Here is a 17,027-nt window from a genome sequence, read left to right as displayed (position 1 = left end):
CAGATCAGCACAAATCACATGGAATCTGATATTTAAAATTCTGATTTGGGCCACTTTCATATGTGGTCCTTAACACATTGAGTGCCAACGACGAGAAATCTCGTTGTTGGCCGCCATGCGTTGAGTGCCAACAACGAGTTTTCTCGTTATTTTCTTGTAATTTCTTTTATTAGCGATATCTATTCATTTTTCATACATCCAGCTCAAAAAGGGCAATAATCGTCTCCCGGATGGTATTTGCACCCATTGGATTGGACTCAATCGAAATGCATGAGAAAAAAGAAAAAACTCTGGATTCCACATTTTACTTCTGAGGCATGTAACCTGAGACTATTACATTCATTGAGGCAACCGAAAGCATTGTGGATGATCTTTTTCGAGGTCTAATGTTGGATCAATAAACGTGATCGATATTTGGAATGGCGATCAGGAATTTGAATAATCTTTTTGCAGAACATCTGATCTGAGGTAAGGAATCTATTTTACCAGTTTTGGGGTAATCGGGTGTTTTTTTTCACATATTTCACAACGTGTGTGTGTGGCTGTGTGCGTGTATGACGTTAGCGCTGACCAGGTCATGGATAATCGATTTTTCAGCCCGCTTCTCTAGCGTGCATAAGTACACATATACTATCGATAATCTAGCATTTATTTGAAAACGATTCATAAATCAGCCGGAAAATGACAACGTGTTGTGTGTATTCCAGTAAAGGGCTATTCCTGCGGAATCTTTATTTTTTTCTAGAAATCTTCAAAACTATACTCTTATTCAAAACGGTATAAAACGGAAATATACTGATGAAAAAACAATCCGTTTCGTTCATGTTGACTGCAAGCAAGTCATTGATAAGCGACGGGCGTATTAGACACATAGCCATAATTTAAGATATAGTTTATGCGTTCGCAAATGTGCTCGCCCTCTCATTGACTAGAGTGGTGGCACACAATGTGTTAATCAGATACAGGTCAGATTTTTCGACCAGGTCAGTTTGACCACAGTCTGAACAGTCATGTGACTTTCATGTCCCTTTTTACACCACTCTAGATTGACATTTGTCAAAGATTTTTTTACATGCATCTTCTTTATTGTTCATTTGTGCATGCGGGTCATTTCAGGAGTGACCAGTTCACACTGGAATCTGATATTGGCCACACTTAATAAATAATGTGAACAGACAAAACTAAATCTGATCTGAGCAATAAATCTGAATTTAGCACTAAGGCTTGCACTGTGAACGTAGCCAAGGAGTCAGCTAGTCACTAGTAGTCCTTGACTTGAACACATTTGGGGAACCTTTGAATTAACTTCCTCTGTCCCCTTCAGGTATGTGGGGAACCTCTCCAGAGATGTAACAGAAATTTTGATTCTCCAACTCTTCACCCAGATAGGACCCTGCAAAAGTTGTAAAATGATCACTGAGGTAAGTCTCTACAGTTGGACTTAGTGTTTTTCGTCTAATTTTTTTCTTGTTAATTTAACACTTTGATCGCCTGGGTTAAATTCATAATTTACCATCCCTCGCCAGCCCTATTTAACATGGAGAAGTTCCCCTTCTTTGCAGGGCTATAACTAGGGATGCCCCGATCGATCGGCCACCGATCGTTATCGGCCGATAATCAGTATAAATATGCGATCGGGGAATTCCGATAATTAGTCATATTCGCCGATCGCGGAAACTGATCAAGTGGATATCTCACTCGCTTGTCTCAGACGCACAGGACCTGCAAACTGCTCCTCCTCCCTAGCCCCGCCCGTACCCGTGTAGAGTTTGTAAACACAGAGGAGGCGGACCTCCTCTGCTGAGTCTAGATAGTGCATTCGACCTGAGCTAACGTTAGCTACCTAGCTATCGTTACTGTTTAAACAAAATTACCCAGTCAACTATTCACTTTTAGTAGGCATTGTCTAACGGTATTTAGCCGGCTAGCTACTGATAGCTCCGGATATCAACAAATGCCCCAGAAGTCTAGTGGTCCATGTTGATATCTCCGTTAGCTTGCGTTAGCTGACATTAGTTCACCGTTCAAAACGAAATGTCCGATTGAACTAAATAGTTGTCTTAACGTCATCTAGCCGGCTAGCAGTAGCTACAGATAGCTCCTGATATCAATGTCTTATATCAATGTCTTATCAATGTCTTATAACATCTAGTCGGCCAGCTACCGATAGCTCCTGACATCAACAAACGCTCCACAAAGTCTAGTAGAGACGTGTATGCTACCTGTTAGCTCACGTTAGCGCAAGTTAGTTCACCGTTCAAAACGAAATGTCCCATTGAACTAAATAATTCACTGAGGCGTTGTATTAACGTTATATATCCGGCTAGCAGTAGCTACAGATAGCTCCTGATATCAATGTCTTATAACACTGATGGGGGCTGAGGGCTTGCTGAGCACAGTTAAGTAACGTTATGCCAATAGGGTCCAGGTGCAGCGCCGGAGAATCCTGGCCGTAGCTCTGCTCGAGGCTACTCGAGTATAGGTCCAGGTGCAGCTCCGGAGAATCCTGGCCGTAGCTGGAGGCTACTAGAGTACACACAGACAGTGGAGCTTGTTGCGTGGTGGCGATGTCTCGCAGATAATACAAGTACAAGTCTAATTATATAATATATATATTTTATAAAAAAAAAAAAAAAAAAAACCTTTTATATAAAATAAAATTTAATTTCTTTTTAATCAAAAACGATCAGTATCGGATCGGTATCGGCCGATATGGCTCACGACGATCGGTGATCGGTATCGGTGGCAAAAAACGTGATCGGGGCATCCCTAGCTATAACCTTTTAAATTCTATTGCTAAATTGACATTACTATGGCCCATTCAACGTCTTATATCTATTGTTCAGGGTGTAGCAACGTTATACTTTTTCATTCACATATTCATACTAAAATACGGTCTAAAGTATAAGTATGTTTTTATCGTTTTCTGCAGCTTTCTCCAGAACTTGATTTATAGCCCTAAATGCATTATATTGATGATCAAATACAGTTTGGTAGGAATCTGTGCGAGAGAAAATTTTTCAAATGGACGTACTTCTAGAAGTTACTACGTATGATCTGATGATGACCGGATGGGGGGGGGGGGTTGTTTATAATTCCGTGGGCAACGTTATATCATTCATCTAGTGTGGGTGATATGATCATTAGAGCAGTTAGTATAGAAGACATTACAAAATAACGCTGAAACTCACCGTAGCTTCCTCTCGCCGTTGGGAGATGAGCGTGGAACAGAATTTTTTCTATTATGGGATGTCGAAATATCCGATCCATTTCCAGGTTGTATAATAGTATATACGTCCAAATCATGTTGTTTATTGAGTTATTGGTAACTGATCACTATCCGTCGTGATCAGCTCGAGTCCTGGGACTATTACAGAGTGATCGGACCAAATTGAAATGAGCACCAGCTTCCACTTCCTGTTTCTTCCCTGGGCGATCCGCCGATCGGCCACCAGATGGCGCTCTTGAACCGTTAGAGAGTTGATAGGGGCTCACCAGTACATCTCATGTCTCCGGGGGAGAAATATGATTTCGATCACAGATTTTTGAAATATTGATATCAAAGACGCTGTCCAGCGTCTTTGGCAGAATGAGCATGGCGGGGAATGACGTGTTCCAGCGTCAACGGCGATTAAAGTGTTAATGAAGGCCTACCTAAAAAATATATGATCCATCCACATCTGGATAGGAAAGCCTTCATATTTCTTTCTGATTTCTCACGAAACGTGATTTCTCACGAAAGGATTTCTGAAATATCAATTGAAAATTACAGCTTTCAGGGCGGCTGGGTGGCGCAGCGGACATTGCGCTCGTCACCAACGCAAGAGACACCGGTATCGAATCCGGCTGTCAGCGTTGCCTCCGGCTTGGGCCAGCCGTCATACTGACTCAATTGGCAGAGTTAGCGGGAGGGGAGTCGATGGGTGGTAATCTGGACGTTGTAAACAGCGACTCCTACAGGTCGGTCAGGGCGCCTGCACAGCAAAGACAGGAAAATGGCGGGGGCAGTGTGAGCCTCCTACACGTTACTCCTCGCCAATGAGAGTCTGCGCTGGCAGGTGAAAAGAACTGGCTGCCTCCACATGTATCGGAGGGGACATGTGATGGGCTTCTATCCTCCCTACGACCGGCCAGTGGGGGGCACATGCGAGCAACGATCAAGACAGGGGAGGGGAGAATTGGCACGGCTAAATTGGGATGGGAGAAAAAAATTGAAGATGGAGGAGAAAAAGTGGATACAAAAAAAGAAGAAAATTACAGCTTTCGTTTAATACTGTATCACATATCCCATTATTACCTTGCAGTCCAATATGAACATCAATTGGATTTTCCATACCTTATTGGGATACAATCTACCGGTATATAAAAATGTCACTGGTTATTAGATTAAAATGCATTTGTCACTATACAGTACAACAAAATGAAATGTAACAGTAAAGTGCAACAGTAATGTAGAGGTGATTTAAACTGGGTACAAAATATACAAACGAGTACTACTGAGTGTAGTGCTAATCAGATGTACAGAGTTGTAATATAATATGTACAGTGATACAGGTAGAAATACACTATGGTAGTAGTCATACTGGCCAGCAGTGTAACTAGTAAGACTAGGATCTGTATATATAATATATAGATACTAGTATTAGTTCAAATGGTCATTGTGATAAAAAAATAAAAATGCCCATATCAGAAACGGCACTATTAGTCGACCAATCTCATTATCATCCACTCCTATGTTTATCAAGGGAGAGTCTTTTTACCTGTGGAATAAAGCTAGAGGTTATGTCTCATCACTACCTGAGTAGTATTTGCTGAGGAAAATAGGAAAACAATACTATTTCCAGTGAGTACAGGTTTTCCTGTTTCAGCCCCTGCCCTCAGGTAGGCGCTTCAAGTCCATCCTCTCAAAAACCACCCGCTTCAAGGACAGCTTCTTCCCAACCGCCATTCGGACCCTGAACTCCCTTGGCCCCCCTCTCCCCCTCCCCCCTTACACTAACCAAGCTCCTGATGGACTAGACTCTCTTCCGTGTGTTTATGTTGTGCTGTGTCGTGCTGTGCTGTATTTATGTATTTATTGTGTCATGTTGTGCTGTATTATGTATCCATTTCTCGGAAGGAGGGGGGGGGGGTAATGTATCTATGTTCCAGTTTTATGTATTGTAGAGCTTATTACACTCTGTACCGATCACGAATATCACCAACCTGGTTGTGTGGCAATAAAGGAATGTTGTATCTTGTATCTTGTAGTGTAGTATAACAGCCTACAGGCCAGGCCCAAGTTGACACCGCATTTGTCCCCACCCTTGGCCACAGTTTGCATGAAGAGACTCTGCCAATAGCTCTACCTTCCCTCAGATGCAATGGAGTTTAACTAGTTAGCATTATGTCTAGGGATGTCAAACGTTCTGCCGTAATGGGAGCTCCGCCCACAATGCTATTCAGAACGCAGTTTCGGCTCCTTCCGCTTTCGGATCACTTCCCTCACAAAAAGCACAAATCCCAGACAATACTTACAATTGGTAGAACAAGCAACGACTCAAATTGTAGCCAACCCCTGTGCCACACAATGGCGTTTGTTGGTTGATGATTTGTTGGATAAATGCCTGTCAAAATGGCATCTGCGTTTTTCATTCAAATAGCTACTCCCCTTAAATAGGAGCCAATAACAAGGTTTTTGCATCCAAATATTGCCCCAAGTCTCGACTACAACCGTGTGAAATCGGATAATTTTTTCCATTTGGGACTTTTGAGTTTTTTTTTTTTTAACTATTTTTTAGCGTTTATCGCTTTTTCTGGTCAAGCATGACCGACAGAAACAGGTTGAAATGGGATGTAGAGCAGGGGAAGACACTCTGAGAAAATACGGCGGGTCCGGGAATCGAACTTGTGTACCCCAGATCCGTGACGAGCACGGCTTTCCCCGACGCAGAAATAGCGCCGAGATATGCGGTGAGCTACGGGAGCTCCCGGGACTTTTGAGTTTTTAACCAAACCCGCTGTCACCCATTAGGAATTCAATGCGGCCAAGTGTTCTCGCACTGCTACTTACAATCATCTCGGAGGCTCAAAAGTACGTTTTCCATCATCGATTTTAATGGATTATAGCCGGGTCAAGTGATTATAGGACGTTGCTGTAACAAAATTATTATTTCTTTATTTCGCCACAAAAAACGAACGATTCGATTTTTTTTAATGTTGTAGACTATCTCATGTTGTGACTCTACCACAATTGTTTAACAAATCCCAGTTTGCACCACATCAGATAGGCTTCTTTAAAATGGGCGGAGTATCCCCTTTAATATACTTTGATCTGTCTGCACACATTAGTTAGGAACCAGTTAGCTCAGCTTCCTACTTGATCAACTGTTTAAAAAAGAAAAAAAAAGCTTTAGCTTTATTCCATTTCCAAATCTTGTGGTTTACACATGTAGATTTAGATCATAGTAAATGTTTACACACCAAGATCACAGTTTGAACATGTCCTCCTGTTACACATGGTGCCCAATGCTGTCAGTTGTGTTCCATAATGCTTTAACATCCTCTCCTGGCTTCTCTTCTCAGCAACCCGATAGCAGAAGGATGAACTCTTCTGTTGGGTTTTCTCTTTTGCAGCATACGAGCAATGACCCGTATTGCTTCGTGGAGTTCTTTGAGCACAGACATGCTGCTGCAGCCCTTGCAGCCATGAATGGGAGGAAGATATTAGGAAAGGTAGGCTAATATGTCTGAAATCAAAGGGATACCCTGATATTTAGTCTTTTAGGATGTTATTTTTCTTTACCGGGCACTTGTCACAAAGTGAAGCTATCAGGCTGCACATTAGCCTAGCTTCGCACAAATGAATGGAAGTGGATGAGAAGCGGCTAGCCTAGGTGTTGGCCAAGTAACACCTCTCCTGGAGTTTTAGCTAGGCTAGCCGCTACGCATCACTTCTATTCATTTGTGCTAAGCTAGGCTAGCCTGGCGCTGGAGTCTTGTCTGACTCTGGAGAAGTCATAATGTTGGATTGGTACCTGTTGTATTGGAGTTCCTTATTGAAACCAATGGGTTTCAAGCTATCTCGTGGCTAGCAGTACCTTTTTAAGTTTTAACGAGGAATGCTACCATTGCTAGGAAGGTGTTTTGAGGGCTTAAAGACAAAGATAATGTGACAAGTGCCTAGTGAAAAGAAACAAGACGAGCTCAAAATGTCAAGGAGTCCTTTTTTAAATAATATTTTATTATGAGTTAATGGATAAATAAGTTATTAAATATGTCCTCGTCTCCAGCGTCTTTTGACTGCTTTATGTGCTCCGTCCGCAGGAAGTCAAAGTAAATTGGGCGACAACTCCAAGTAGCCAGAAGAAAGATACATCCAGTAAGTGTTGTACTTAATTTGTAATAAACATAAATTTTTTTATCCACTTTTTCTCCCATTTTTCTATTTTTCTCCCATCCCAATTTTCATATCGTCCAATTCAACCCTCCCCTGTCTTCGAACGTTGTTTCTTGCCTCCCACAAGACGGCTGCAATGTGGACTAAGTCATACATAGCACGAGTCCCCTCCGATACTCGAGGTAACAGCTGTCGCATCTTTTTCACCTGCACGGCTCGATCTTTCAGCGTCGGGGGTCTGGGCTTTGGAGGGGCCCCGCCCCCGTCGCTTCTTGATTCTACTGCGCAGGCGCACCAACCGACCTGTAGGAGTCGCTGTCCACAACGCCCGATCCCCAGCCTTCAGTTTCCCTCCCCCTAATACGGCCAATGTGTATTACTGTGGACGACCAGATAAACTGAAAGCAATGTGGAGAGCGGGGCTCGAACAGGAGGCAACCTGTTCGAGCCTAGTCTCCAGCATTCGTTGCGAGCGCCTTGCCCACTGCGCCACATAGCCGCCCACTTGTAATAAACATCATAACCTACATGGATTACTACCACATTTACACCTTCTGGGCCAAGCAGCACTCGATTAGTCCCAGAGCAGCTGCAAACCCATATAAGATCACGCCCCAAGTGTTTTTTCATAGGGCTGTCAAACTATTAAAACATTTCTTAATGTGTTAATTGCATAATAGGCTGTGATTAATCCCATTTACACAAATAATAAATGCATAGTAAAATGTATCTGTAGGGGCTGGGGTTAGGGTAATAAAGAAATGTGATTAGATTCAAATGTATTGTCATTATACAGCACAAGTACAGTACAACGAAAATAAGTTTGGCATCCAACCAGAGTGCAAATGTAACAGTAAAGTGCAACAGTAATATACAATGTACAGGTGATTTAAACTAAATATCTAAACCCACATGGCAAAATGGTTTGCGGAAGTAATCACAAGTACTTATCGATCACAGGAGTCTTCAGTAATGTTGAATGGTGATCCATCTATTAGTCGGTTAGTCGACTAATCGGTCGAAAGGAGCCGTAGTCGACTAACCAACCTCTTAGTCGAATAGTATTTTTTTTTATAATATATATATATATATATATATATTTTTTTTTATATCATTCTTTCCAAAAGAAAAGAGGCCTAGAAGCGTGGCTAACGCTAATGGCACGCATACCAGAGGCTAACTGCCTACGAAAACAGGCACAGAGGCACTGAAAGAGGATTTCACCCATCTAATGAACACACTAGACTAGACAAATATCAAGATGTATCCATCAGTGGACCAATTGCATGCTTTTGCAGAGGACAAGAAGCCTTCAGTCGACTCCTTCCGACATTAAGCACCCCCCACAGCCCAAATGGAATGATAAAAAAATAAAACAATTTAATAAAAAAATAAAAATATATATATATATTTTTTAGTCTACCAATAGTCTACTAACGGCAAATTTTGGCCAATCATAGTCGACCATCCAAATCCTTAGTCGGGGACAGCCCTACTATTTTGTGAATACATTTGATGTTAGGATAATTTTGTTGGCAGACAGAGTTGACATGTCGGCCCTTCGGAATGGGGAAAACATGACTGACTACCATCATCAACAGAGATAGCGATAGCATTGGCCCGTAGACTGTACTAATGTGCCACTTCAATGGAAAGACATCACTTCAAAGGGCACACTACTTGATTTTATCGAAAGGTCCAATTTGTAAATGTTGTATAATGAAATCTGACATTCAGGGGATGTTTGGTCACTCATCAATCTCCTGGTCAATCTCAATCTCCTCAGGAAGGTAAACACACTGTCCAGCACCCACAGGTGACTTGCTTTTGAAGTTATGGGAGGTGATCAGGGTCAAAATAGTTAATGTGATTTAAATTGTGTAAAAAAAAAAAAAAAGGACCATACCATTCTTAATTTTTACTTCTTGCCATTGATGGAGATTGCCTGCGGCAAGCAAGGCCAGCGTTACTCCACAGAAACGTGTTGTCTTGTCAATCCAATTAAAACAACTTGTACGTTAGCTCCAGTACATCTTCATCTGAAACGTCTCCAGGAGAAGAAATGGAAAGAATGTTGCCATCAATAGTCCAATAAACAGCTCCCTGCCCGACATTAGCAATCAAGGTGTGAAACGTGTGATGTTAAAGAGGCACTTAACCGAAAAACCACACTGATTATTTTGCACATAAACTCACATATCCCAAGGCTCTCAACCGTTTTGCGCACAATCATTTTGTTTAATAGTTATTGAGAGTTAGTGAGTTTGAATATGGCCACAGATGTCATCAGAGGACACTGGATTTCCTTGTGTTGTGTTAATTACAGCTCAATGCTCAATCTTTTTTCTATCTACATTATTTAATTGAGCTATAATTAACAACACAAGGGTTCAGTGTCCTCTGATGACATCACTGGTGGCCATATTCAAACTCATTAACTCTTAATAACTCCTCCCTCTCTCTCTCTCTCTCTCTCTCTCAAGCCAACGTTGTGCATATCTCAAAATTGTGCAGTAGGCAGAGACGGGCTGAAACAGTGGGTGTATGAAAAACAGGGACACTCTGGTAATGGCAGGAAGGCAAGATGACACTGGTATGGTAAAATGTATAGCCCAAATTCAAAGCATTAATATTGACAGCCACAGTTTTTCCCGCTTTTGAATTTAGAAGAAAACCCACTTGACGAATTAATTAAAATATGGTAAAAGTGAACTAATGGTGTCCTTCCCTTTTTTTGTTTCAGATCATTTCCATGTGTTTGTGGGCGATCTGAGCCCTGAGATCACCACTGAGGACGTCAAGGCTGCATTTGGACCTTTTGGGAAAATCTCGTAAGTCACCAATTTTGTGCAAAGTGCAATTATTCCTAGCGTGGGTATATTGTTTCCTCTGATGTTGTGTTTCGGGCCATGGCTCTTCTCGTCCTTCCAAGTTCTCATGGATTCCGTTAGGAGATGCCCTCAAATTGAAATGGGAAGCAGCCATGGCCCATGACTCATGTTTACATGCACACAGTATAATCTAGTTGTTTGCCCTCACTCTAGTGACGAGAATAGTTTGGTTCGGCTCCGATGCACCACTTCACAACTATGACTCGCTTGCATTCCTCTGCGCTTTGTGCTCTGCACAGTGTTCTGGCATGCACTCTTCGGCTTGAATCACAATCAGAATCATTTGCCAAGTGAGTTTGCACATAGAAGGGATTTGTCTTGGTCGTTTGGTGCATCGTCATTAACAGATAATTAAACTAGAATAAAATAAAATGGAATATATAAACTAAATTAGAATACAAATACAGTAGAATATAATATAGGACAGGGCTGTACAATTGTGCAGGGTTGTAGTAGAATATAATGACAAAAAAATTAAAATAAAGTAGATTTATATCCGCTCAACTAAGCATGCTATAGTATTTCATTCAATACATTTTTAAAATTAGTAAAATCTTTTGATTGATTTACCAAAACATTTATGCCACACACATTGTTCTTTTCGCCTCAAAATCCACCTGAATCTTTTGTTCCCTTTTCACATCGTCTTGCACGCAGCCTCGCTTACTGATGTAATGCGCGGCTTGCCACAGTCTGCTCTCCTAAAGCTACACGCCGTGCCAATAATTTCCTTCCCATCTGAAACTGCAGTCGCATTCAGTGTTCCCGAGCATTCAGAAAAGCTGGAAATCTAAACGCAAGTTTCCATCACGGAAAGAACTTGGATTTGAGAACAAATGGGAACGTCAACCTAGACTCCCCTTGAGAAAATGCTGTCCCGCCTTAATTGAATCTACTTAAAAAAAAAAACACACATTTAATACGATAACTACAATATTGAAAGCACTGCTAAATAGAAATTGTGCTTACACTTTACACACTAGATTTCCGCAATCTGCCAAAACAGAATGTGAATACTGCAACTTTCCTGTAAACCCCCCCCCCCCCCCAAAGAAACGACTAACCTTTTGAAATGTCTTTTACTAGTATGCAGTCTGCTACTAAATAATCTACCTTGTCTATATTATTACCTACTATGCTAATATGCACTCGTCTAGGGCGGCTATGTGGTGCAGTGGGCAAGGCGCTCAACACGAATACTGGAGACGCTGGGTTCGCCTGTTCGAGCCCAGCACTCCACATTTCTTTCAGTTTAGCTGGTCGTCCGTACTAATACACATTGGCAGTATTAGGGGGTGGGAAACTGATGGGTGGGGATCGGGCGTTGTGGACAGCAACTCCTACAGGTCGGTTGGTGCGCCTGCGCAGTAGAATCAGGAAGCGATGGGGGCGGCACCCCTCCAAAGCGCAGACCCCTGACGCTGAAAGATCGCGCCGTGCAGGTGAAAAGATGCGACTGCTGTTACCTCGAGTATCGGAGGGGACTCGTGCTATGTATGACTTAGTCCACATTGCAGCCGGCTTGTGGGAGGCAAGAAACAGCGTTCGAGACAGGGGAGGGTTGAATTGGATGATACGAAATTGGGACGGGAGAAAAATAGAAAATGGGAGAAAAAGTGGATAAAAAAAAAATAATAATATGCACTCGTCTGTAGCACTCAAGTTCGACACTGTTTACCCTTAGCTGCCAGAGTTGAACCCTTCCTGCTGATTTGTTGTACAGAACCAAGTAAGTCACTTGGGATAAAAGCATCAGCTTAAAGGAAAACTCCAACATTTTGGGAAATTTGCTTATTTAACATCTTCCCTGGAATTAGACAAGAAGATACATACCTTTTTCGTCTCTGCATGCATTGGGCTTAGGGAACGCCTGGACCGTTAGCCTAGCTTAGCTTCATCACTGGAAGTGGGGAAGACATCTAGCCTAGTTCACTACAGTCAGGAAATATACAATCAAATACAATCAAAATACAACTCCCAAACGTTCCTGTAAACATGTTGTGACCTGTGTATTTACCACGTCTCCCAGTCACACAAGTCACACGAGTCTCCCAGTCACAAGTCTCCCAGTCACACAAGTCTCCAAGTCACACAAGTCTCCCAGTCACACAAGTCTCCAAGTCACACAAGTCTCCCAGTCACACAAGTCTCCAAGTCACACAAGTCTCCCAGTCACACAAGTCTCCCAGTCACACAAGTCTCCCAGTCACACAAGTCTCCAAGTCACACAAGTCTCCCAGTCACACAAGTCTCCCAGTCACACAAGTCTCCAAGTCACATGAGTCTCCCAGTCCCACAAGTCTCCCAGTCACACAAGTCTCCCAAGTCACACAAGTCTCCCAGTCACACGAGTCTCCCAGTCACACAAGTCTCCCAGTCACACAAATCTCCCAGTCACACAAGTCTCCAAGTCACTTGTGTGACTGGGAGAATCGTGTGACTTGTGTGACTGGGAGACTCATGTGACTTGGAGACTTGTGTGACTGGGAGACTTGTGTGACTTGGAGACTTGTGTGACTGGGAGACTTGTGTGACTTGGAGACTTGTGTGACTGGGAGACTTGTGTGACTTGTGTGACTTGGAGACTTGTGTGACTGGGAGACTTGTGTGACTGGGAGACTTGTGTGACTGGGAGACTCGTGTGACTTCGAGACTTGTGTGATTGGGAGACTTGTGTGACTGGGAGACTTGTGTGACTGGGAGACTCATGTGACTGGGAGACTTGTGTGACTGGGAGACTTGTGTGACTGGGAGACTTGTGTGACTGGGAGACTCATGTGACTGGGAGACTTGTGTGACTGGGAGACTTGTGTGACTTGGAGACTTGTGTGACTGGGAGACTTGTGTGACTTGTGTGACTTGGAGACTTGTGTGACTGGGAGACTTGTGTGACTTGTGTGACTTGGAGACTTGTGTGACTTGGAGACATGTGTGACTGGGAGACTTGTGTGACTGGGAGACTCGTGTGACTTGTGTGACTGGGAGACGTGGTAAATACACAGGTCACAACATGTTTACAGGAACGTTTGGGAGTTGTATTTTGATTGTATTTGATTGTATATTTCCTGACTGTAGTGAACTAGGTTAGATGTCTGCCCCACTTCCAGTGATGAAGCTAAGCTAGGCTAACGGTCCAGGCGTTCCCTAAGCCCAATGCATGCAGAGAGACGAAAAAGGTATGTATCTTCTTGTCTAACTCCAGGGAATATGTTAAATAAGCCTTGCCTAATTTCCCAAAATGTTGGAGTTTTCCTTTAATGACTAAATGTAACCCAGTGCTGCAAGTCGAGAAGTGTGAAAGCTGAATGTAGAAAAAGATAGCTAGTGTAAAGATAGACTGAATGCTTAGGCCAGGGCTCTAGACTAACTTTACCCTCACTAGTGCTACCTACTGAAAATCTTAGTAGCACCAGCACACACTTTAGTAGCACCACTTAAAGGAACACGCCAACATTTTGGGAAATTAGCTTACCGTCTTCTCCAGAGAGAGACAAGAAGATAGAAACCAGTTTCCTCTCTGTGCGTTCAGTAGAAAGCTATCTGGGTGCACGTTAGCCTAGCATAGCACAATGAATGGAAGCGGACAGTGCCGGTTAGTCTAGGCATTGTCCAACCAACACCTCTCCCGAAGGCTAACCGGCCATGTCCGCTTCCATTCATTGTGCTAGACGGTAAGCTTTTAGATAGTCACTGGGAACTATTCCAATACTAATCGATATACCCTGTACCCAGCATGCCATTCGGCAACGTAACAGTTAACACAGTGGGTTCGAGCCCAGCTCTCGGCGTTGCTTCCGGCTTGGCTGGTCGTTCATACTAATACAATTGGCAGTATTAGGGGGTGGGAAAGCCGGTGGGTGGGGATTGGACGTTGTGGACAGCGACTCCTACAGGTTGGTTGGTGCGCCTGTACAGGAAGTAACAGGGGCAGCATGAGCCTCCCACGTGTTACTCCTCGCCACAGAGATCACGCTGTACAGGTGAAAAGATGCGACTGCTGCCTCCTCGTGTACCGGAGGGGACACGTGATGCAAGGCTTGGTCCACATTGCAGCCGACCAGTGGGAGGCATGGTCTAACAACGTTCCAGACAGGGGAGGGTAGAATTGGATAACACGAAATTGGGATGGGAGAAAAATTGAAAATGGGGAGAAAAAGTAGATAAAAAAAAATTATATAATAATCTTCTTACTACTTCTATCTGATGTAATGCAAAAGAGATAATCCAAATATCTGATCGCAATTCCAAATAATGCTTGTGGAGGTCCGCACCACACTACCGACCGGTTCACAATGACGGGCGGGCGGAGTTACTGCTCGATGCCACCGTTGTATAGAACTGGTTCCCCTGAGTATTTAAAACCCCGCCCGCCAGTGGTGCAGTGGTGGTCCCACGCGGTACCACGCCGACCCAGCAGTTTTCTGAGCAGAAGTACGTGCACGGATGTGTGTGCGCGCGCGTGCACACAAAAATGCTTTCACAACTTTCACTCGACTCGTCGCGTCGTGCGCCAAGTACCCGGCACTTATCTATCACCCTGTCTTTGCATAATAATAGGATACCAATAGCATAACAAAGAAAGAGAAGTGCAAAACCAAAATACAAGCCCTGTACCAATTGGTGGGGGTTTGCTTGACCTGTGGAACCAAATGGTCCCGACTGGAAGTATGAGACATTTCGTTGTGCTTCAGAAGGAAACTGTAAACTGTAAGTTACATTGTTAATTTAGTTTGTATTAACTTTTTTAGTTTAAGTTAATTCAATTAAAGAAATTGTAACTACAATATTGTATCTACAATTACATTTAAAACATTGTTTGTTTTTCAACCATATCTGTTGACAATATAATTTCTTTATATATTGAAGGCTACATCCTGCTACCTTTTTCAGCTTCTCTATTTCAAGGCAATATTTATAAAAACTAAACTAAAACTAGTCATTTTCTATACAAACATGTTTCCTACTATTTATGCATAATAATCATCTGTTCTGTGCGCATGCGAGGGAACATGTATGCGCGTGCACGTGGCGTCATTTAAACGGCATACAGGCAGTTCTGATATTACGACTGCACCCCTGCCGCCCGCCCAGCTCAGATCGCCTCCTAAAACACACCAACCCATTTTCAATGAGATGCAATAGCTCCGCCTGGCAGTAGAGGGCGGTGTTGACCGTCTGCCAGCTCAGACAGGCTCTGAATAGGATACCAGAGGCTGCAGCTATGAATTATGAATAGATATAGTGAATAAATGAAATAACGATCCCAAAAACGAGTTAACTCGTTTCTGGCGCTCAACGCATGGCGGCCAATAACGAGTTAACTCGTTTATGGCACAGAATGTGTTAATAGGGTCCCCTCTCAGTACACTACACAGTGTAGGTGCTGGAAAAAATAAGGGAAAATATATATTTTTGAGACAAAACGATATTCACATAAACTATTCCATTATTATTTACCGTACATAAACTATTCCATTATTATTTCTTTTTGATAATTTAACGACTATTCAAATATTATTATTATTATATTTGTGTATATATATTTTTATTAATATTTTTTATTTTTCAATTCCCCCACCCACCCACCCATTCTTTATGTATTCTATTCAAATGGACTGACTGAGACTGAGAGTGCTCTTCAAATGCAGTCAATGAAAATGTATTTGAGGTCTGACGCTACGATATTATTTTCTCATTTTTGCCTCTTAGTGTCCAGAAGTCTATTTTAGTACTTTTAGTGCCATCGCAGGAGAAATCTGACCCTGCATATTTCATGCCTAATAGTGTCATTGTGCTTTACGATTGAGTGCTTCATGATTAAACCTTGCGGTCGCATTGGCAAACTTTGTTTCCCCTGCGACTGTTTGGCCACACGGAGAACATGCGCTCAGTACAAAACTTTCCAATATCTCGGTCACCGAGCCAGGAGCCATTCCTGTGGGAGGGAGTCTTACTTCTTTCTTGAGATCATCTGCTGACTCGTCTAAATGGTCCTCCCCGTTGTCATTTTGGGACTACTGTCTGTGGCACAGGAGGATCTGAATGATATTTTCTTTTGAAAAACGGGGTATATTTACAAGTCGCAACGGTGCAACTAGTTATAATCTTTTGTCTCACCATCTCAGAAAATGGTCGCAAAATGCAACTAAATGGTCACAAAATGGGACTAAATGCTTACAGTCTGGAGTTCTGGCTTCGGCAGATGTTGCAACTTGTGAAAACTCTTAATTGACAGTCATATGGAATTTGGAATCTGTGCCATAGTTTTGGGGGGAAAAGCTTGAGGAATGAACAGGCTTCCTAAACACCTTCTACTGAATTGCATTCCGCTTCTGACCGCTCTCTTCCTGCATCCCACCACCACCACCACATTCTCTTCCTTAGATTTGAGATTTCTTTTTAGGTTACTTGTAAAGTAAAATAACTGTATAATAATTATTTATTATTTATTATCTCTACCTTGGTCTCTATGACATTGGGTTGATATCACCCCCTGGGTGTGTCATGTCATGCAAAACCTTGGTCTCTATGACCTTGGGTTGATATCACCCTCTGGGTGTGTCATGTCATGCACAACCTTGGTCTCTATGACATTGGGTTGATATCACCCCCTGGGTGTGTCATCATGTCATGCAAAACCTTGGTCTCTATGACATTGGGTTGATATCACCCCCTGGGTGTGTCATGTCATGCACAACCTTGGTCTCTATGACATTGGGTTGATATCACCCCCTGGGTGTGTCATGTCATGCACAACC

General features: G+C 42.7%; 1 protein-coding gene across 2 annotated transcripts in view; it reads left to right on the top strand.

Moving 5' to 3' along the window:
• The window catches only part of tial1 (TIA1 cytotoxic granule-associated RNA binding protein-like 1), a 59,077-nt gene that overhangs the window by 3,309 nt on the left and 38,741 nt on the right, over positions 1-17,027 (top strand). The window contains exons 2-5 of one of the 2 annotated variants that reach the window (XM_084322096.1): positions 1,325-1,421; positions 6,616-6,714; positions 7,306-7,360; positions 10,122-10,209. In XM_084322096.1, the coding sequence (XP_084178222.1) occupies positions 1,325-1,421; positions 6,616-6,714; positions 7,306-7,360; positions 10,122-10,209 (339 nt within the window). Of the gene's footprint in view, positions 1-1,324; positions 1,422-6,564; positions 6,715-7,305; positions 7,361-10,121; positions 10,210-17,027 lie in introns of both variants that reach the window. The other variant, XM_084322095.1, reaches the window with a different exon arrangement.

Source organism: Notolepis coatsorum, assembly GCF_963971535.1.
Source record: "Notolepis coatsorum genome assembly, chromosome: 9".
NCBI classification, from domain to species: domain Eukaryota; kingdom Metazoa; phylum Chordata; class Actinopteri; order Aulopiformes; family Paralepididae; genus Notolepis; species Notolepis coatsorum.
The sequence above is the reverse complement of the archived record's forward strand: the minus strand, read 5'-3'. Positions and strand labels throughout refer to the sequence as shown.